The following is a 21,889-nucleotide window of genomic DNA, read 5'->3' on the forward strand; positions in this document are numbered from 1 at the left end:
GATGAACATGGATTATGACTGCATCATTTCAGAGCTAAAAACTCAGCCAGTGTGTAAAAGATTTACACAAACAGCTCACAAAAACTGTAAGGATCTCTTGTATGAAAACATGCATTTTTGAAATTTGTCTCCATCCCACATTCACATAAATGCTTCACTTTCATAAGCAATGACGGAGCATAGCCAGTAACTCTTCTTCTCCCACTACCAAGAAAGAGAGGAGAAGAGAAGCCTCCTCTGTGCAGGACACAATGAAGGTGGTGTTTGATGCTCAGTAGATATGAGTTGATAGGGAAGTCACATCTGTTACTCAGGGTGAGACAGTCTGGTTATTCAGCATTTAACACTGCGCAACACAGTCTAACTTCAGAATAAGTCTAAGAGTTACTTGTTTTAGGAAAAACAAATAAAACTTTCAGTTAGTGCTTCCAAAGGGTTGCCAAAGATGGCGATGAAGGAGAGAAAAAGGCCACCACACAGTCAGGTAGAAGAAGTAACTAACTGCAGTTTAAAAATGGAGAGCCAAGGCCTCCTGCTCTCCAGGCTGTAAGTCTGCCTGCCTGACCTCACCTGACACCATGCCTGTGGTGTTAGCTAAACCCAAAGACAGAAGCCCAGCCACAGTTAGGAATCTTTAGCAAAGAGTTGTACCTGTTTAACAAAAAACACAGAAAAATGCACAATAGAATTTATGAATCTAAAAGGAATATGAGGTCACTGGATAAAAGAAAAGCAGAGTACTTGTTTTACAGGTAAATCTTTTGAAAGCTGCTGTAACCATTCAGGCGAAACCCAACTGTTAACAGAGTTTTGACTGTTAAGAAACCGCTCAACTTCATCTTCAGTGAGGACTTGTCTGGGCATTTCACTGGATTTCCTGAAATACCAGAAACAATACTGCAATAACAAGTTTCCTCTGAGGACTGAAAAAGAAGCCTGGGCGCACCCTCTGTTCAAGAAAGAAGCTTATTACATTCCGTAGTAAAGTAGGGTGGTTCGATGAATCCCCTCTTGCCATGATGACAGGTGTGAGACACTGGAAGGCATTTGGTTCTCCTGCACACACACATGCACGCTCACTCTCAGCAGCCAGCAGACACACACATCAGCGAATGCTGTTTTCCTAACAACCATCAGTGACTGGCTGCGGGGAGAAAGGAGCATTTCCAGTAATTTCTCTTGCTATTTCACACTAGTTACTGAGTACAAATTATGCAAGAAGTTAACTGCGTTAACTCTCCAAATTATTACTAGTCACTCAGCAGATCTGACATCCACCCCAGAGGAACACATCAACCTCCTACTGACTGTAAGTGAATGGAAGAAGGCACTTATCTGTTCTTTAATCTCTCTCCAATCAAAGACTTATGATCACCTCACAAAATTAAGGGAAAAAATACTAAGCCATTAGTTGAGGAAAGAGTGAAAAAGGCAAGGAAAAAGGGTCAAAAGAGATTCAGAAATCTGACAGTCACAAAAAGAAGCTGAGCAAAAGCCATTCCTGTCAAGCCTTAAAAATATTTCTGTTAATATGTTCATAAGTGGTGTAGCAATGGCTGTTGTGTTCCTGAGAACTACAGGGACCACATGGTTAATCTTGTTTTCACATATCCCTTTAACTAATTAAAAAATCAGAAGCTCTTTTCAGAGCTTGGTATTTTTAATATGCTCAGCTAATGCAATTAACTCTAGAAGAAAAGCATTTCAGAGAAGGCTGCACCCTATCCACACTGTGAAACGTGCTTTATGTTATTTTCTATTCTAGATCTCTTCTGTGGGGAAAACAGAAGAAACAAATGAAAGAATCCACTCTATTTTCACTCAGGGCAAACCTGTGCCTTTGAAAAGGGACACTGTATTTATTTCTCCCAGAGACAACATGTGCTGAGTTGTGTTAACATTTAAGGATTTGTCAGACAAAGGTGACTCAGTTTCACCAAAACTGGTGTTACTCTACCTCTACTGACTGATGATTAATGTTTTCACATCTAAGTCTGGATGGAAAGCCGGCAGTTGAAAGGAAAAGGCTTACTACCGCGTCGTTCCTCCAGTTAACCTCAAAGGAAACAGTGGAAAGAATAATAACCCTGAGATAGTGTTCAGCCACGTTATGGCTCCAGTTTTAGAGCTTCATTAAGATTATTTAATGACCATCTTCTGATGGCAATATCATGGAAATGTAAATGCAATGGCTGCCTTCATAGGTTCATCAAGGCTGAGAAGTATCAAAAGCGAGAATTGTAGTGTAAAGTTTGTGTTCCATCCGAGTGGGGAGGCTTAGTAGATCAACATACTCAGTGCTGCGCATTATTCTAGGAAGGAATTAAATCCAGAGTACTCCTGGGTCAGTGTACAAGATGGGATGAATGCCCTGAACTTAAATACATCTCTCATATCAGTGTACTTTTGCCTAATCTGTAGTCACAGACTAGCTAAAGCAAAGAAATCACCTGGCTAACATATATCCACTTGTCTGTTTGTAACAGTTTCCCTTTGGTGCATGGGACACAAATACCCCAGACATGAACTGAGTTACTCCTTGTGTATTCCATGAATCCCGGCAGGAGATCATTACGATGAATGAATCACGGTTATATATAAAGACAAGTGGGACAAACATGAAAGGACAGAATACTTCGTCATCAGAAGACTTGCTTACGCTAATGCATTTACATGCACATGGTGTGGTGCTTTGCCTCTGTCCATTTTTCCAGGCTTCAGATGTATTCCTCAACAAAGTGTTGTATGCATACTGATACTGCCTGTCTTGTATTCTGTTGAATTGAAGAGATGAGAGTAGTATTTAAAACATATTTCCCTTTGGACCTTATTTCCTGATAACTGCATTCCTTAAAGAGCAGAGGCTGCCTGGCTAATTTGAAGTATGAGTAATGTTCACACAGCCAGGTTTCACACTTAGCTTTTTAGATTTTCCTTTTTAAGCCCAGGTCTGGTACAGACATCCCCGAACAGTCAAACATTAATTTTTAACTGCTTGGAAGCTCCAATGCCTGCAAAGTATTTTCAGATCTCCACCATCCTACTAAGAAAATTCAATGGCAAAGGTCAATATCTTCCTGGATGAAGATACCAACCTGCTTCATGGAAGAGAGGAGAGCTGCAGAGAGGAAATCTGGGCTGAGATGCAGCCACCTGAAAGGACACCTCACAGGACTGAATGTGCTTAGCAGTGCCCACTCACAGAGCTCCTTTTGCTTACATAAGTGCAGATTAAACTCTATAACTATAGCAAAACAGTTGAAACAACGCACTGAGAGAAGTCTTAATCTCATCTGTGAATTCCTGTGTCCTTTAAAACACAAGTGGTACAGTGAACTTTTGCATATAGTGCGATTTCCTCACTGCATGGATTTACCTGAATATAAAGAGAGGACTCTGTATGTAGGAGAGCCTACGGCAAGCTGTAGACCACAAAAACCATTACAGATAGCATGTCTGCTTAAGCTGTAAAACCTGTTTAATCAGATAGAGCAAAATCTGCTAATTGTGCAGTTCGTTACAGAGGATGCAAATTATAGTCCACATGCATCAGACATTACTAATCAGGTATGAAAATGGGTGTGGGAACACTTTAAAGAAATTCATTACATGGGTTTGATTGCATAATACACCAGCATTCTATGTTTGTGGGCTGAATGGCTGCAAGACTGGATTATGTGAAGATGCCTTGGGGCTGTTGTGTAAGGAGCCAAAATTTGAATTAGAATTCAGGCTTCATTTTTCACTTAAAAAACCAATATATTGATTTATCCTTATTTCTTAGATAAGTCTTTGATTTGAATTGTTAAGGTAATATCAGTAAAAATCATTCAAAGTTATGATAATGCACTACTAAACCTGTATCACTTACTGCCAAGTACAGACAGTGTGCTTCAAGTGAACAGAATTCCTTTCTTACAGGCATATGAACGTAAACATAAATAAATAAATCCAGGGGCACAAACAGAAACATTCCTTATGCCTCAAATAAAGCTATATGCAAGGCTTAGATATGAGCATGTCGGTGTTCGCTCTTGTTGAAGGCTGCTTCAAAATGTAATACATCCCTCATGATAAGTAATAATTACCTTTACCTTCATTTGTGAGAGAGGCTTTAATACTTCACCTGATCTTATCTTACCAGATGAGTTATAGGCCTACCATTTTCATGAATTAAAGGCAATCATCTCTCTTTACTATTATGAGACCTGATCTTGGGAGAGCCACATACTGCACTGAGACAAGCAATGAGCTGGGTCACCTTGACAGCTTGGTGTAGCTCACCTCTTCACTTACTTTTTCCACTGAATCTGTTTTGCCTGTAATGTCCAGTATAGCACATTCAACCTCAGCTGACTGAAGGGCTATAGCCTGCTCCCAGCTAGCAAAATCTTATGGACTCACAAATCACGAGTTTCTTCCACCGTTATGGGATTCCTCGCAGCTCCACATCTTTGCCTGGACTTCAACCTGACTTCAGGAAAAGGGCTCACTGACCTGAGCATCAGTTTGACTCTTTAAGAGAGCAGATCAAAAAGTCCCAGCAGCAGCTGGCTGGGAAAACCGATTTGAGGAAGGGCTCAGGTCCCCTTGGGAGGACTTTGTTGTTCTATTGTTCTAAGTGCGCAGTTACAGCATGTTTATACACTTAATCCTCTTGTGCAAATTGCTTACTCAAATGCAGACTGGCTGCACGCATTTAATATCTGAAGTATTAAAGACTGTATGTTAGGAAAGGTTATTGGTGACAAACAGGTAGCAGTAGCAGAGGTTATCTCATCCAAGGCCTGGACTAATCAGGAAATAGATGCAGGGGAGATTACTTGCTTTGACTTACCGTGCAGTGTTGAAGAACTCAGGATGGTAAGGTAGCTGGATTCACACTTCTGTGATTCAATATCCAGGTCTCCAATTTTTAAGATCAGGCGTTTTCCCTGAGGTACTTGGATTTTCTTTTCACAAAGTGTGTAGTTTGGATACGTCCCGGGATAGTTCTTAGAAGCCAGGGTCCCGCTGTCCTGATACATGACCACATGCCCACATCCATCTCCTGCAGCAGAAGGAGAACCAAGGAAGAAAAACAAAATGTATTCCTCAATAAATAAAAAAATGTAATAAAATGCTGACCACAAAACCATCTCAAATGCATACCACTCTCTTAAAAAGTATTTTGTAATACTCCACCTCAGTTGTGCAGTTGTTGGAAAACAAGTAATTAAAATAAATGGAGTCATATTTATCTTGCAAAGCAGTAGCAAAAAAGGCTAGAAATACTCATGAATTGAAGAGTATTTGACAGTTCTGTATAAACAGACTATGGTTTTGATTTACAGCCAAACCCTACTGAAACCTTAAGGATGCAATTTCACATGTAATAGGTAGGATCCTTCCTCAAACAGTTTTTTCCCAATTATCATCCCACACTTTATTTCCGTGTAAGGAGCCATCAGGGAGAAAGCAACAGAATCATGCATGAGAGCACAGACGTGACCTAACCACATACTGTCACAGCCCTGACTCATCTTACTTTGTTGTTGGTTTTCTTGCTCTGCTTGCACAATGCAAAAAGCACTGGGGACAAGGTAAACGCAAATGGTGGGATGGGCGACCTCAGCAAAACATGCAAGCTACTTCACGGCAGCATTCCCAGAGCAGTCAGCACTGCTTTTTGCTGCTGGCAGGGAGAAGATAGGTGCTCACCCAGCCCACTCCAGCGTGGGCAGAGAGCTGGGACTACGGCAAAGTGGAATTTCATGGCAAGGGGTGAGCTCAGGTTTGGAGCAGCTGCAGAAGCATAGGACAACAGGAAAAGGTCCATGGAAATACAGGGGGGATGTGGGGACTGACATGGAAAACAGGATGTGTCCATGGAGGGGAAGGAAGCAGGTGACAGATAGAAGACCTTGGCTACTAGAGGAAGAAATTCTTAGTGAACTATTTAAAAGTGTACTAGTAATGTAAAATTTATGTGTTAAAGCTTAAGTCATTTCATTATGCTGAATCTTGAAAAAATGGAAACTCTTACATTAGTGAAACTGGTGCCACATCTGTGTTTATATAACAGCCCTCAGTTTCAGGTCAGGTGGAGCACAGAGACTCTTTCTATAGGGGTCTTGTACGCTGTTGCCCTTTAACACTACAAAATCAAAACTAATTCTAGAGGTGTTAATGAAACAGAATCCTGGAGAGCTGGGAATTCACATTTGCTTAGAATTTCACTTTTGGGGATGTTTTGGTTAAACTGTTTTGATCTGGCTGTTTTAATTACTACCTGAGTTTTCTTCCACATTCACTCAAAAGAATAAGCTTCAGATTTTATAAGATTTTTGAAAGGTGAAAAGCTAGAAAAGAGTTGTTGATGAAGAAATGTACAATTCTGGGAGGTATCAAACGTTGCCCTGCGACTATATAATTACTGCCATTTCATGAATCTCACTCAACTGCTTATTCACAGGCAACAGCGTTTATTTTGAAGCGTTATCATTATTTCTGGCTTTGTTGCCTGTTATTTAATTCTGTCACAGGTTTACGCTTGGAACAGAGGTGAATAAGAGATACAGATCCAAAATTGTATCACCATGAAACACACTAAAAATGGTTCCTCAGATCTCTTTGTTGATATATTCTAAAAAATACCTGTTGTTAAATGTTGTTTTCCTAGCTCCTTTGATTTTAGAATGCATAGGAAAATACTAAAAACAAAAGGCGAACCGGTCTCTTGAGAAAATCATCCTTTTAATGGAAACTTTCTTCAGCAGGAATTAAAATACAAGGAGCGATGCAATACATATGCTGTCAACTTTCTTGACCCAGGGAGGTGCAGGCAGTGTGAAACCAGATCACTTCCAGCAGGATATGGGACAATCCTGTGGTCCGTGTAGTAAAAAAGAGCTACCCATGGTCCTTACTTAATCGTTGTGTTTCTATCAGTAAGCATTTATTTTAGTTGGGCTGCTGAAAACAAAGTGACCACAGTCTGGAGCTTGGTTCGCAACCCTTCCTTGATGGAGAGGGAAAAGGGAAAATGAAGGAAAAAGTTAAACAGCCACAACAAGATATCATGGGGATGAACTCCTTAAAACCGAAAGTCTAGTGTTTGCCTGGCTTTCATCTCAGTGGGTTTGTTCTGGCCTGTGCCACCTCAGTAAAACCTCAAGGATTCTCTGTGGTACAACTCTCCTCACAACACTGAAAAGACATCGCTATCATAGTAAGATGCTGACAACCATACAGGTCACAGAGCACTAAATTTCTGCAGAAAGTGTACAGGGAAAACTGCACAGACCTCAGCCTGCCATCCTCCTCTTTGCAGGTTATACAAGGTCTTGTCCCCAGGGAAACTCCTTTTTTAAAAATTCGTCTTTGAGGCAGCACTGAAATGTAGTAAGACCAGAACATCTTTAGAACTAAGATAGCATAAATGCTATTTTCCAGCTTTTCACTTGTGTAATGTGGAGAGGACAGTCATTCAGGCACTATAGCTGATGAAGAGGCAAGCACAGCATTGTCCTGAACTTGTGAAATCCCTCACTGCCCCTGCTCTGCCTGTTTGCCTCAAAGGAAAAGGTCATGGCAAAAGTGCATCAGCCACTGGAGCTGAAGCAATGCCCCAAGTCAGGCCAAGCCCTAGTAACTATCACTTTTGACTCCAGCTTTACATTTTGACTTTCTCAGCAGGATTACCAGAGCAAAGAAAAATGTTACACTGAAATATGCTTGAAAATGCACCCTAGGGAAGGAGTCTGAAGGCACAGAGGGAAGGCAGAATAAAAATCTGCTTCAGATAATTCATTCAAAGACATTTAATGACTACAAGTAGAAAAAAAAATTATAAATACAACTTACTGTTTATCAAAGGCTCAAAAATTGAGGAAATTGAAAGGAATTGAAAAAATATTTTTTCTTCATCTTTTCAAATTAAAAATGTGAACAAGTGTGTTATTAGTTTTGGTTTTATTGTTATTTTCTACATGAAATTTTGCTTTTCAATATAAATGCATTGACCAAACCTCAAATACATTGAGTCTTAAATGCAATGGTTTAAGTTCCTCGTATCACATTATTTCCTATAGGCACAGCTCTTGTGAATGGAAATAGGTGTATTTAACCGGTCAGTTCAATGCAGGGTTTCTTGCTAACACTAAGTCTTCATTTAGCATTGCTTTTAGGAGCTGCTTTCTATTACCTTATTTGGGAAGCAGTTAATAGCCTTGCCGCAGACATCCTGGTTTCATGGCTTCCCACTGGACTGAAGCTAAGCAAAATATTTAAGCAGAAGGCGTTCACAAGCCAGAAAGCCAAAACATGCTTTGATTTCATAAAATCTCCCCTCAGCACCAGGAGTTACCAAAAGCACATCAAACATGCTTTGTAAACTGCATTCTCATGGGCACTTGAATGAAGATCAAGACTGCAGCCACTGCATTGAGGGCCCATTGGCCTACACTCAGGTTGCACGGGAGATCACACAACACTAGAATTAAGATTGTTTACCATGAAGATAAAAATAGTCTCCTGTGGGAGAGGGTGGAAATATCTGGACTGAGCCGCAACAAGCTCCTTCTGCTGCAGAAGCTGGGCCCCCTGCTTGCCCCTTGTCTTTGCCGAGAACCATTTGTATGTGTAATGCCCAACCCGGGTTTCACCAGAGGACATCAGGGCAGGGACCATGCTACTGCCCCCGTGGAGAGGGGAAGGGCATGTACCGTTGGGTGGTACCACTGCCACCACTTAGATGCCTGTGTGGTGGATGTGTGTGAGGCAAGGTAAAGGGAGTGCCCCTGAGCAGCCACACCTGGGCTTGGCCTGGCGGGACATAGGTGATAAAACCTGCAGCCACAAACAAGCACACGAGCTGCCCACAGGAATATCCCCACACACACATACTGTGGCTCCAAAGGGGACAGCTTTCACAGAAGAGTGGTGGTCTCAGAAGCAGCAGAGTTGGATCTCCCTGGAAACAGCTCCAGTTCCTCAGTGTGCCCTCTTGCCATCCAGTACTACATGGTCGGCTGCCTGATTGTTCCTGCCTCCTCCCACAGCCAGCTCACAGGACGAGCCCCAGGCTCGCAGTCCTGGGCTTGCCCACCCCTGGCTACACAGCAGAGCACTCTGCCTTAGAGAAGAGGCTGTTCTCATATAACTGCAACAGAATCTCTCATGTACTGGAGCTTTTACTGAACGATGTTTATATTGCCAACTACAAAATGGTTACAAGCCATGATATCAAAGTGTGTTTTCAAAAGCACTGCTACAATATCCTGGCAGAAAGCAGCTGCCTTTTTCATCCTTCTGACTCACGTTCACAAAGCAATTAATAACAGGCTTGGCCTCGCTCCAGTGCTAAATACGTGCTATACCCAAGCATGCTCAGGCACACGGCCGGTCCCGCACACTCCACCACCCTCTGGGTGAGAGCATTTCTCGTCTGGTTATCAGCTCCCACTGCCACTCTGCCCTTGGCCACAGCTGCCTTCCCAAACCATGATGCCCCCCAGCAGCCTTATTTCTCTCTCTGCCCCATCCCTCCTGTCTGGATGCCAGCCTGCCTTCACGGAGGTACCTGGGACAAGGTGACCACCATCTCCCCACCTTTCCACACCCGCACAGAGGCCTGAGCAGAGAGCTTCCAGCCTGCTCTCCTCCTGCTCCCGGGAGCACGGAGCTTGTCTGCCAGATCCTATATTCTGGATTCATCCAAAAGTCAGTGTTTTCTGAAGAGCTACAGCTGCAGGAGGATGTGGACAGAGCAAAGAAAATGCCACTGAGTTGAGTGAAAGTTTTTGCTGATAATCCCCACCAGAAGACATGAATTCATCTCATCATCCATGTCTCTCCCTCAGAGTAGTAACTCCAGCTAATTGAATGATACAGAAATAAGTGTTGCGAAAGGGCTCTGCACCCACGCCTGAAAGAAGAGTTATGCATAAAAACAGATGGGTACCTAAAGAAGAAATTAGACTTTTCCAATCAGATCTGTGCCCTCCTTGATCACACCGGATAGGAGAAAAAACCTGGGGACAACCAAGATGTTTTTTCCAAGTTTCATTCAAATCCACTGATGCAGTCTGACAACTCTAAATTTAGGTTTTCATACAGTTTCTATGACCTTTGTCACTAAAAGAGTAACGCATGCTGCACAGTAAGTGGGTTTGTGCTTCTACTGCTTTGTGAGTGGTTAAAACTCCAAGTTCAGCAGCTCACCTCTAACTTCTCCACCAACTAACCCGGTCAGGAGCACAGGTCTTTGCTGCACCATTGTCATGAAAGAGAGAAGTCATCAAGCTATCAGAACCTAAAACTCTCACTTTTCCAGAGCATGACAAAATCTCAAACCTCTTTGCTTTTCCTGGCAATGGGCTCAAGTGGCTATTAAGAATGAAGGGCAGTGTCACAACAGTCCTCGACACCATCTTCCTGGTGGTGTTGGTGCCCAGATGCCGTTCACATCAGCTGAGCAGCTGGCCAGGCCCTGTATGTAAGGAAGTATATAAACCCACAGCAGTGTTTTTCAGAAGTCCAACTTTAGATACTTTACAGCATTTTGTGGAGACTGCAAAGAGTATTTTCAAATGGTGAAACTACTGGAAATTAATGCAAGTCCATAATCCAAAATACAAAAAAAAAAAAAAAAAAGAAAGAAAGAAAAAAAAAGACTGCAATCTTTCATGGCCTCTAAATTAGTATTAATACATTTTCAAAAAAAACAAGTCCCCCACTATGCAGTATGCCCTACTGCAAATGAAAAAATAAATAATGATGGTGAAAACCTTTTCTCTGAATTGAATTCTCATTTTTTTTACTCCATAGGGTCCCCAGGGAACATTTTAACCCCTGCACTGCAGCTGTCCCCTGCAACATCTGATTTGCTGCCAAAGCAAAACATACAGGAGGTGAGGAGTGCTGGGAGGGGGCAGAGGGCAGGAAGGGAAGGTAGAGCAGTGAAAGAAACAAAGAGACATTGTAGAGTGCTGATTTCGTAGCCCAAATTATTTACTTACCAACTTCAAAGGGATGTGAAAGGAGTAGGAGGTCAAACAATGCATTTTTTCCTCTTCCTCATAGACATCATTTACTTTAATGTCTCTCTTAAAGTAGCAATGAGAATGCAGCAAATGATTTCAAACTGGTTCCACAGAGATTCTATAAATCACAGATTCCTACCCTCTGCTCAGCTGTGACCACCTCCCCAGCCATTTGGCAGGGCTGGGAGTTGGCTTTTCCTGGGGCTTGCCTGCAAAAACCTCCAGGGATGCCCTGCCCTTGAGCATGCAGGAAGTCATTGTGGTAACCAGTTGGATTTCCACCATCAAGTATATATGTATATATTTTTAAAAAACAAACGCACACAAACATTTTTGCGTTTCTTACCTAGCAAAGTAGCTTCCAACCATATCACCATTTTTCAAAACCAAAGAAGTTTTTAGCAATACTTCAGAGACATATATATATGGCAGCAGCTAGGGAAATCCTTATAACCGCACTGACCTCAATGGCAGTTACTTCACTGGACTGCCACAAACACCCTTGGAAGCCCTTACTGTACCCTTGCAGAAGTTTGCAAAGAAGAAAATCTCATAAGATCTGAGCTCTCATTTATTTAACTGCTAAAATGTAGAAAGAAAGTCGAAATCTCCCAATGAGCGACTTCTTCCACCAACAGGAAGCCATGTTTCACTAAAGAGTCAAATTTACACTCAGCATTCAGGCTTACAAACTTAACGAGGAATAGAATAAGTCTCAACTAAAGTAGCACAAATGTGAACCAGAACACCACATACTGAAACCCTTCCAGTTTCTCCATGTCCATAAAGATTTGATTAATTTTGCCACTTCATCATTTAACCTTCTGGAGACCAACCATCTCCTCTGTATATACATCTTGGGGACTGGTGTCATGAAGCCTAGCAACACCTGAGTACATCGACACATGAGAACAAGTAACAAGACCAATCTGACAAGTTCAGATTGCCATAGAAATCACAGTACCAGAAAGAGAGAACAGCAGGTACAGCCTTGGTAGTCCCTTTCCTCTGAATTATTTATGAGGGCACAGAATTAAGAAGTTGCTGAATTCTGGAAAGAACAAGATCCTGCAACATGTAAGGGACAAGGTTTATACAAGACTTTAAATAGCATCACACAGTTCTCTCACTTTGCTTCTGTTGAATACTCAGAAGCAGTAGCAAACTAAGTTTGCCTTTTCTTTTCATGATAGCTATCTGGTTCCATCACAATCTGTGAAAGACAGACAGTACTGGAGTACATGTCAAAAATAAGCAGGCTTGAGGCACTGCTTCCAGGACTTAGGCAGAATATCCAAATGTAGTCTTACGGAGAAGCGAGCTCCAGCACTGGAATTTGCTTTTCAGCATTCTAAATTCAGCAATCTTGAGGCTGTGGGTGTGAGAAAACTTCTCTATGCCTTTCTAACTGCTGCAACAATAAAGAACTTATTTATTTATTTATTCACTGCTTAGCTTCATTTAATATTTATCAATGCCATTCTTTTACAATGTGACATATTGCTGTGACTTGCCACCTCAACATTTTATTAGCCTGCATGGTTTTGGGAACAGATGTGAGAATGGATTAACATATTTATGGACATTCCAGAGGAACTGTAAGTATAACGTCCCCATTCTGCAAAAATCAAGGTTGAATTCTTTTTCCCCCCATCAGATATCTGCCTCTTTACAAATCCATGTCCGCATCAAGGTGTACATCCTCCATTGCAGAGGTGTTGAGAAGGCTCTGAGAATGCAGAAGCACTTCGTTTGCTGGCTGTACCTGCACCCTTGGGAGGAACCTTGAAGGGCAGTTAGTAAGGGGGAGGGGGTCATGCTACTGGGAAGGCCTTGGTGGAGCTCCAGTGCCATAGAGGTGATGGTGGGAGTCTCCTGTCCCTCCACCCACAGCATCTCAGCAACATGAAATGGAGCCCAGTAGGCTTGATGGTTCGTTCTTCTATTAGGGTACCTCCAGTGGTTCCCATAATTTGGGACAAACATGTAGTGGGATTTCTATCAAGAGCTTTTCAGGCTAAGTAGGAAATGCTAATCTTAACTGAGAGACATATCATATATATGCAAATTGCTTGCTCTACTTTCTCCATCTGTTTTTTTTTTCCCAGGTTTTCTCTTCACTATGCTTTACTGGAGATTAACTTACAGTATATTTCACTGAACCAGGACTGTGTGGGAAACATATGCTGCAAGCTCAGGGCCAAACTCGATTATTGGGCGGCACAGGAATAGGAATATTCACAGCCATGGGAAGGACTGGCAAGCCCACAGGGACAGGAAATTTGGAGACTTATGTTTAAGGAGAGGCTGAAGCAGTTCCTGTTAAGGTAGCAGGTGGGAAGGCAAGATTTCAAAACATCTTTAATTTGGGTAAGAGGAAATGTCTGAACATGATAGGATGAACCCCCTTGCCTTGTATTTTTACCGTGTAATTCCCTCGTTAGTGTGATACAAGCCAGGAAAGACTGTCAATTACCAACAGTTAAGGCTGGTCTCTTTTCTTGAAATCAAATCTGTCCTGGCTTACCAGCAAATCACACATTGGCTTTTTTTCCCCCCCTCCCTGTATGACTGGATTGAGCACGTGATTTGTTGAGAAATGTAATTTAAAGGACAACAGAAAACATAATTTTTTCAAAGTAAATTATGCAAGCCCTATATTATCCATAAGGTAAACATTTTGTGAGAAAATTAATTGGTCTGTGATGGAAACACTAATTGTTATTAATTCACAAGACTCAATTTTCTGTTTCGCTTTTTGACTCAGTCAACCTCACTTCTAGGAAACCAGCTCTTTCTATCATTAATACTGCAATCTGAACAACAAGCAGTTTCCTATGCCTCTCGTAGTAATGGAAACAAAAATGAACTGAACTAAGAGACACATGCAGTAAAAGATGCATACCAGCAGGCTTCTGACCTGGAGCACTGAAGGTAAGAAATGCTTTCCTTCAGTCTTCCCATGCCATCAGCCTGCTTGGTACTTGTCACCACAGCACTGAACAGAGAGGTACACACACAGCCTCAGAAAAACGTGAAATATTGTGGTCTCCATGGTTTGTTGTGGTTATGTCCAGCTGGTGGGAGAGATATTTCAAATCAAAAAATTAAAATGTAATCAGCCACAATTTAACTTAAGTACTACATGATTCGTTGTGGTGCTATGTAAGAACCACAGCATTGTTTCTGCCTCTTTCATATCTTCTGTGATGTTATGAGTCTGTGTAAAATGTATTTGCAAATAGAAGTGAAAAGCAATGCATAAATACCACCCTGTGTACACTACTTATACTGCAAACCCACATTCTCCTATTATTTTACTGTATTTTTTATTAGCAATTTTGCTCTCACATTTTGAAACGGGGTATGGTAGAAAGGTCTGCACAGTTTTTCACTCATCTTAGGAGTGAATTCTTCAGTGCAGCTGCTCAGCTACTAATTTATTTTGATACAATATAATTCTGCTTTCCACCTAGAGAAGGAAGGACTGAATTTCTCCTGAAAACCAGGAGATTTACTTTCAAAGCACAAGCATTAGCACTTCTTGAAAATCAGTATGTTCTCCAATACATGTTTAACTATGCTTCTTCCACCCGTGATAAAATCCTAATCTATCAGCAAGTGCTGACTACTCACTCAGGCTGGAAAACATTATTACCACCCAGGTTCTCATCGTATATGACAACACTTTGCGTTACAGCTTATCTACTGAAATTCTGTTTTAAAGCCTTCAGGAGGAGCACAAAGCCTTTGTCTCCCAAGCATTTCAACTGCAATTTCCCCTTCCCTGATGCAGGAAACCTAGGATAAAACAAAACCCTGGCTTGGGGAGCAAGCTGAGATGACAGGGAGGGCAATGACTTGGTGTTAGCCATGGACCTTGCTGCGAAGTCCTCCCAGAGGAAGGGGACTCTCAGGATCTTAGAATATACTTTACAGGTTAAAATACATTTTCCCATAGTTGGAGGATACAGTGGACTTATTTATGTTCCAAGCTCATTTTGCACAGGAAGCATAGCTGACCATTAAGTGAAAGCAATCCACCAACACAGAAAGGGAATGCACCAGAGTAAAATAGATGTAAGCTGTTTCAAGGAGAGGTTGCACATCCCTACTCCGCACAGCTACCCCAGCTGCAACAACAAAGCTCAGCTGCATAACAAAGCCATTCTGTTCCGAGAGGTGAAGAAGCCCACCTATGTTTCCAGAGTTTTTAGGTCTCTCCTCATGGCACCATGAAGAAAGGGGTTGTTTGATTTCTCACAGGACACACAGGCCTTTGTATGGCAAGAGGGATCGCATCCAGAATTTCCCACGTGTTTTTGTAATATGAAATAAAACAAACAAACAATTTTAATTCAGTAGACATGAACATCTGGAAGATGACATCAATGTGACTTCGGCTTTAATGTCAAAGTGTTAGTCTGAAATCCAATACTGTTGAACCTTTGTGGTGGGAGCGCCAGAAACTTGAAAATCACAGATCAAAGCTGTGATAGAAACAAAGTTTCTGCAGCAGCTGAGGAAAGAAAGAACGGTTTGGAGCTCTACTAAACCTGGGCTGGAGGAATGACACAACAAACCGGTAGCTGCCCGATGAAATCACTGCAACTATAGTAGCAGCTCAAGCCCAAACATGACGGGAAATACTGAAATGAAGATCCTCCTTACAGAGGATGCCATGGATCTGTGTTTCTTGCCTTGCTCTGCTCTGCCTTCACCTTTTATTCCTGTCTTTCTTCAGGGTGCTCGAAAACACCTGTACCGGAGCCCCATGGAGATGAGCAAAGAGTGGAGGGGCTGCATGCAATTGCCCTTTCCCCTACCACACAAAGGGACAGCATGGGCTACACTGGCAGCAACCTCAGTCCACTAGGGAAATGGAAATAATGAGCAAGGACACTCTGGGACTGGAAATGCTGCTCAGGGAGAAAGTCCCACCGTCACCAAACTGAGCCTCCGCTTGCTGGAGAGGTACTCCTGAGAGACGTGTCCTGGTTCTGCCCAAAGAACCAACAGACAGAGAGGGAGCAAAGGACCAAAATATTTCGTTAACATAATGCTCTCAGCCCCCAGGCTTAACTAGACAGTGCAAAAAAAATTCTTAACTAGCAGCAGCCTCCCTACATCCAGCCAACTTCAGAAATGTGGCTTCAGCTCTCACACAATTTTCACAGACAAAATGAAATTTAGTTAGTTCATAATTTATTCTGAAAGCAAAAGTAGAGATACGTATATACTCTTAAAACTAGCCAAGACACTGTTTTCCTTATTATTATTAACTTAACTTCACCAGTAGATTGTCCCAGTTTAGAGTTCCCCAATCGCTGTGGTAACTCTAATTAAACCTCCTGGGGAAGCTGTGTGGTTATTCCTATGCACTGATATTCACTATTTTTTTTTTTTTTTTAACTGCAGATAGTTGGAATACAACACCATTCCACCAAATCCAGTCAGAAAGATTTTATTTTGATTTTGTCTGGCTTGTTTTATTCTTAACAGATGGTGCAAACCCATGTGTTGATGAGTACATGCCACAGGAGCACGCATCAGATACGGTACAGCCAGCCCCACACCTCCGGCTCTGTCTGTGCTGAGGAGTTCAGAGCACACCACTGCTCAGGATCACACTTCTCTGCACAGTGGGGTGTCTCAGATGGGCCTTCTAAACTGTAGCACTTCTGGCACCCAAAACAGCTTTGAGAGTGCATTTTAGGTATTTCTACATGCACTCCAGTGGACTAAGGGGGACAAGCTTTTGACAAACATAAGTGAATGTATTTTTACATACGCAAATCAACAAATAATTTGTATGAAATATCATTCACATTACGTGCACATGCAGATAACTCAGGGAAGAGCTTTCCCAAGGCATCTTGTTCTCCCTCCTTTGTCAGTGAGGCTCCCAGCAGCCTCCCTGTCACTGATTTCATTTGAAATACGTCCTCTGCTAACCTAAAGAGAAGTACATATAAAGGGCTTAGAGCTATTTATAGCAAAGTCTGTGCAACTGAAAACATGGCAGTTCTCATGTGGTCGATATACCCTGCGCTTATCAAGTGCAAGTGGAAAACTGTTGCCTCTGTCTTCAGCAATTCCAGTCAGCACTCACAACACAACGCTGAGGGAGCCAAGGAAGGAAGCAGACATAAGGACAAAATGCAAACAAACTGAAAAAACTACCAATTGGTTATATTCAGAAACTGTGGAGGATGTGGAGTGTGCGTGCAAGATTCATCTCTATCTGCACTGCAAACTGCTGGGAATGGGTACACAGGCTGGATTAGCATTATCGCACCAATATTCCCCAGTATACGTTCTGCACAAGCCCCTGAGAACAGGCACATTCTCTCGTTATTACTGCATATGCTGCTATCACACTAAACAACAGCCTTGCCCCAAAATGTTTAGGGGGCTACTGCTCGTAAATTCTTCCTACTTAAGAGAAAAATCTGGGTGTTGGGTGCAACTGTCACCAGACCCAGATATAACGCAGACAGAGTTCACATTTGGATGCTGATCTGCAAATCTGATTTGTTTCCCTGCTGTGCTCTATTTGAAGTGAGAAGAAAATGAGTTATAGTGACAGTGGTGAATTCAGTCTTGCACCTAATAGGGTGAAATCCCCATTCCTCATACACCTTCCTACAAATAACCAACACAGACTGAAGTCCTACTGGCCAGAATCTGGTTAAGAAAAGTAATGGAAGGTTACTCAAAACCCCAAAGAAGGAAGGCTCATATTCAACTCTGATTACGATGACTGTTGCCCAAAATTACATCGCTCAGTGTCCTGTTCAGTAAGACTGGAAGAACTGGAGAACGGTGAAAAACAAAGGTAATGTGTTCGGGTCTGTCTTGGCCTTGACCTGCTGGAAGGAGAACTTGGGAAGGACCACCATGTCAGGCAAGGCTGCTCAGGCAAGGCTGCGTGAGGCTGGGCAGGTGAGGGACAAGGCCTCTGCTGCAGAGGAGAGCCAAGAACTGGCTGCTGAAACTGCAAGAGGAGTTAAGCATACAGCAGAATTAAAAGGTTCTTCTTTTCACTTTTAACTGATCTAAATCAGTTCCCCAACCATTCAGCCTTCCTTGTCACCATTCGATGAGTGACCAAATGCCAAGTTTCGCAGATGTCCTTAGACAACACATCTTCAACAGACTTTCAAGAGCTGATACCCAGGCTCTGCACAGTCACCTCAATATGAGCCACGCTACGACTCAACAAACAGCACAATGGAAAAATGACCTTTCCCTGATTTAATAGAAGATACAATGGCAGCTTCATCCTTATTCTGTAGCATCCCTTGGGATAGGCTGAAAAGGAAGGCAAGCTGGTCATGAGAAAAGCAGATTACACAGCCAGCTTGTAAAAAGACAGAAAGCCACACTACTCTTTTTTTTTTTTTAAGAATATTTTTAAATCAATAAATTTAAACCTGTGCATGTTTCTGTGAGCCAGCTGGTGGGACACGCCAGTGGTGACAAGACTCAGAATTAGCTGCAGCTCAAGCCCGATTCACTCCACTGCTCCTTGTTCCATCACAACTTTTAAGTCAAGAGGCTTGTGTGACAGGAAGTTTGTATCTACTTATCCTTATCTCCTTTCTCCACTGGTGTGCCTGCAAGACACTTAGCTCCTAATTTATAGGACAATATCAATAAACAAACAAATAGAATAACACCCCCCTCCCCCCCCCCCCCCTTGGGGAGGTAGGGAAGAGATTTCAGCCAAGTCTTCCCCTTTCTAAACGCTGGGTTGACTCTCCTGTGAATTTGAGTTTGTCACAAAGACAAGCCGGGAAAATATATTTCTTCGTGCATCTGTGCTGTTTGCTTGATGGAAGAATGCAAGTACAACGTAAGTGCCCTACCACTCAGATTTGGAACACAGACAAGGAATTGGAGTCATGTTTAATTACCACTTAGCACCACTGCATGCACTGAAACCCACAGAAATCCCTGCACAGTCACTACTTCCATCCGACTCTTCCAAGGACTTTGTCTGTGAGATCACAATGTCAAAACATTGGTGAAGAAAAAAAGTGACAAAATAAACAAACATTGATGGACAGAGGGGATTTGAAGGAAGTTGTTTGTTTTATCTGTTTCATGAAGCACATCAAGTTGAAGTCTCAAAACTGGGAAACACAGAGCAGAGAGAAAAACAAAGTTTCAAGAAAAAGGAAAGAAAGGCTCTCGAATGAAGCTGTTAAGTAGGAAGGCCACACAACTCATACCAAATCTCCCCCTCAATGGAGATCCATACCAAAAATCTCCATTACTAGGAGGTTATGAAAAAGATTATTATAGATCGGCCAACATACTTTGTGGCACTGCCTGGCTATGATGCTAATCCACAGCGTTGTGGTTGGGAACTGGCAGCCCAGCAGGAACATGGATACGGGGACTATCCATCGACCTGAAAGGCACTGTCAAGACCACCACCGTGCTCAACTTCCAGCACTACATCAGCAGGAGCTGTCCGTGAACAACTCTAGGATGGATGCATTAGGCCGCACAGTTCCACGGCCATAAGGCAGCAATTCCTCAACAGGAGCAGTCAGCTGTAATTCACACGGGAAGCTTAACGGTGAGATGAATAAAAACACAAGGTAAGCGGCATAGCGCCCAGACCTTCGTTTTACCAAACTGCAGCATCGCAAGAGACAGCAAGATCCCCCTGAAATTCCTATGCAACTTCCTTTCGGCCGGAGCGGGCCGCTCCTCTCGGCGGGGCAGCAGTGAGCGGCGCTGCCTGCGTCCAGCCGCGGGAAGGGGCGACCGCCCCAGGCACCCCGCGGTCCCACACCGCCGTCCGGGGCGGAACGAGAGGAGTGGGGCCGGGGCGGCAGAGGGCGCCCAGGTGCCGGCAGGAGCCGCTTTGAGCCCCGCGCCTACAACTTGCCGGGGACTTTCCTCCACTTACGTGAATTCAAACCAACCAACAGACCCCACCGCCCTAATTAACTAAAGATTAAGACAGCGGTGGGATACGCTCACCGTAAAGCTGGGTACCGCTGTAATCCCGCAGCTACTCAGACACGCGGATAAACCCGGCGGGGATTAGCCAGGTCGGCTCCACGCAGCTCCGGAGCAGCTCGGGCTCCGAGCCGCCGTCACAGGGACCCCCCCCAAGCCGCCCTCCCGCTCCGCCCGCACTCACCCATCTTCTCCGCCCGCAGCCAGAGCGGGGCCGAGGCCGCCAACAGCAGCGAGAGCAGCAGCGAGGGGGCGGCCCGCGCCCCCCCGGCGGGGCTCATGGCTCCGGCTCCCGGCGAGGCACAACTTCCCCGCTTCCCTCCCGCTCCTTTCTCTTCCTCTCGTCCTTGGAGGGGCGGCCCCGGGCCCGGCCCGCCTGCCCGCCCAGGGGGGCGGCCGCCCAACGGCATCCCCCTCCCTGCAGGTGTTGCCGCGGAGGCGGAGAAGGGGCCGCGCTCTGCCCGCCGGGTGCAGCGCTGCCGCCCGCTCGGCCCGGGGGTGGGGAGAGGAAGCGGGAGGACTGGAAGCGCCGCTGCTCCCATTGGGCTGCCGCGCCCGGCGCCTCCTCCTCCCGCCACCCCCTCCCGACCCGCCGTTCCCAGCTCAGCTCCGGCAGCCCAGGGTGACCACCGAGCCGGGACGTCGGGGTCGGGGCAGGGGTGTGCGGGGGCAGCCGTGGGCCGAGGGGTGCCAGCACTCCGAGCTGCCCTCCCCGCTTTAGCCAGGCTCTGTGCCGCGGGCCCGGGGATGCACGGCTCTGGTGGGTCACTGGTGTGGTAAATCAGAGCGCGTGATTAGCTCGTGAGCCCCAGAGATAAGCGGTGGTTATTAGGCGGCATTTCAGGATGCCCGTCCTTGGGAGCGCCTCGCAGACCGCGAGGAATGGGCCTGTAAGCATGGAGCAGGATCGTGGAGAGGAACTGTGAGAAAGTCAAACTCAGCAACAGCTTCCAGACTGAATTAAAAACAACGTAGAATTGGTTAAAAAAAAAAAAAAAAAAAAGAGCGTGGTCATGGAAAATACATTCCCCAACAGCAAATGTAGCAGAACCTACAAATAAGACCCATCATAGTGAAAGCGTGAGGGAGAAGAAAGAAGGGGCACAATAGAGGTTGCAAAACGTATCGCTTTTGAAAAGCAATGTAGCAACATAATGGCTGTTTTGTATTTGTCGCGGGCGCCAGGCAGTCCTGCATGGGGTTCCAGTGACAATCACTCCACTTTGCACCAACTGGCCGAGGGCTGGAATACATCCCCTAATTATATGTCCAAGTTTTAGCTGCAATTGTATTTGATAAAGATCATGATAAATATTGGCCAAAAAAGTCCTGCAGGCCAATGCCAGTCACCTTCCGGACGCAGCGCTGCAATATACCAGGTCTGGTGATTTTGCACAATTTACCACGCACAAACCTCAGCCACAGTGCTTGCAGATAACAGTGCTGGTGCTGATCTCCCAGCAGAGCTGAGGGAATTGGGGCAGGCAGGGGAGCCCCCTTGGAAGGCTTAAAGAGGCTCGTGCTCATCGCATGCCTCCAGAATGCTCCCCAGGGAGGCACCAGGAAAGGCAGTGAGCTCCTCCTCCTGGGAGTGGGAGGCCTGCAGTACCCTGTGGAACCAACAGCCGGGGACAATTTGCTTCATGGTTATTTTTATTCCAGCAATTTCAAGTAAAACAATAGGTCGTGTAGGGCTGTAAAATACCTGGGAGAGATGTTTGCTTTCCTTTCACAACTGCGGAAGGAGATTGCTGTGCTGTGGGAATGCAGCCAGTCTGCTCAGCCTTCTCATGGCCCTGGGCTCCATGGGCACATGGTGCCTGCTGCAAGTGGGTAAAGTGCTTGGGTGGAAACTCTGCACCCCTTCCAGAAGGTGTTGGAAGCAC

General features: G+C 44.2%; 1 protein-coding gene across 2 annotated transcripts in view; it reads right to left on the reverse strand.

The window, feature by feature from the left end:
• Nucleotides 1-20,495, reverse strand: part of DCBLD1 (discoidin, CUB and LCCL domain containing 1) — a 46,932-nt gene extending 26,437 nt beyond the window's left edge. For both annotated transcript variants that reach the window (XM_021391670.1, XM_021391669.1), the window contains exons 1-2: nt 20,188-20,495; nt 4,838-5,050 (exon numbers count right to left, since the gene is read on the reverse strand). In XM_021391670.1, the coding sequence (XP_021247345.1) occupies nt 4,838-5,050; nt 20,188-20,413 (439 nt within the window). In that variant the 5' untranslated portion in view covers nt 20,414-20,495. The remainder of the gene's footprint in view (nt 1-4,837; nt 5,051-20,187) is intronic.

This window comes from Numida meleagris, chromosome 3, assembly GCF_002078875.1.
Source record: "Numida meleagris isolate 19003 breed g44 Domestic line chromosome 3, NumMel1.0, whole genome shotgun sequence".
In the NCBI taxonomy this organism is placed as follows: Eukaryota; Metazoa; Chordata; class Aves; order Galliformes; family Numididae; genus Numida; species Numida meleagris.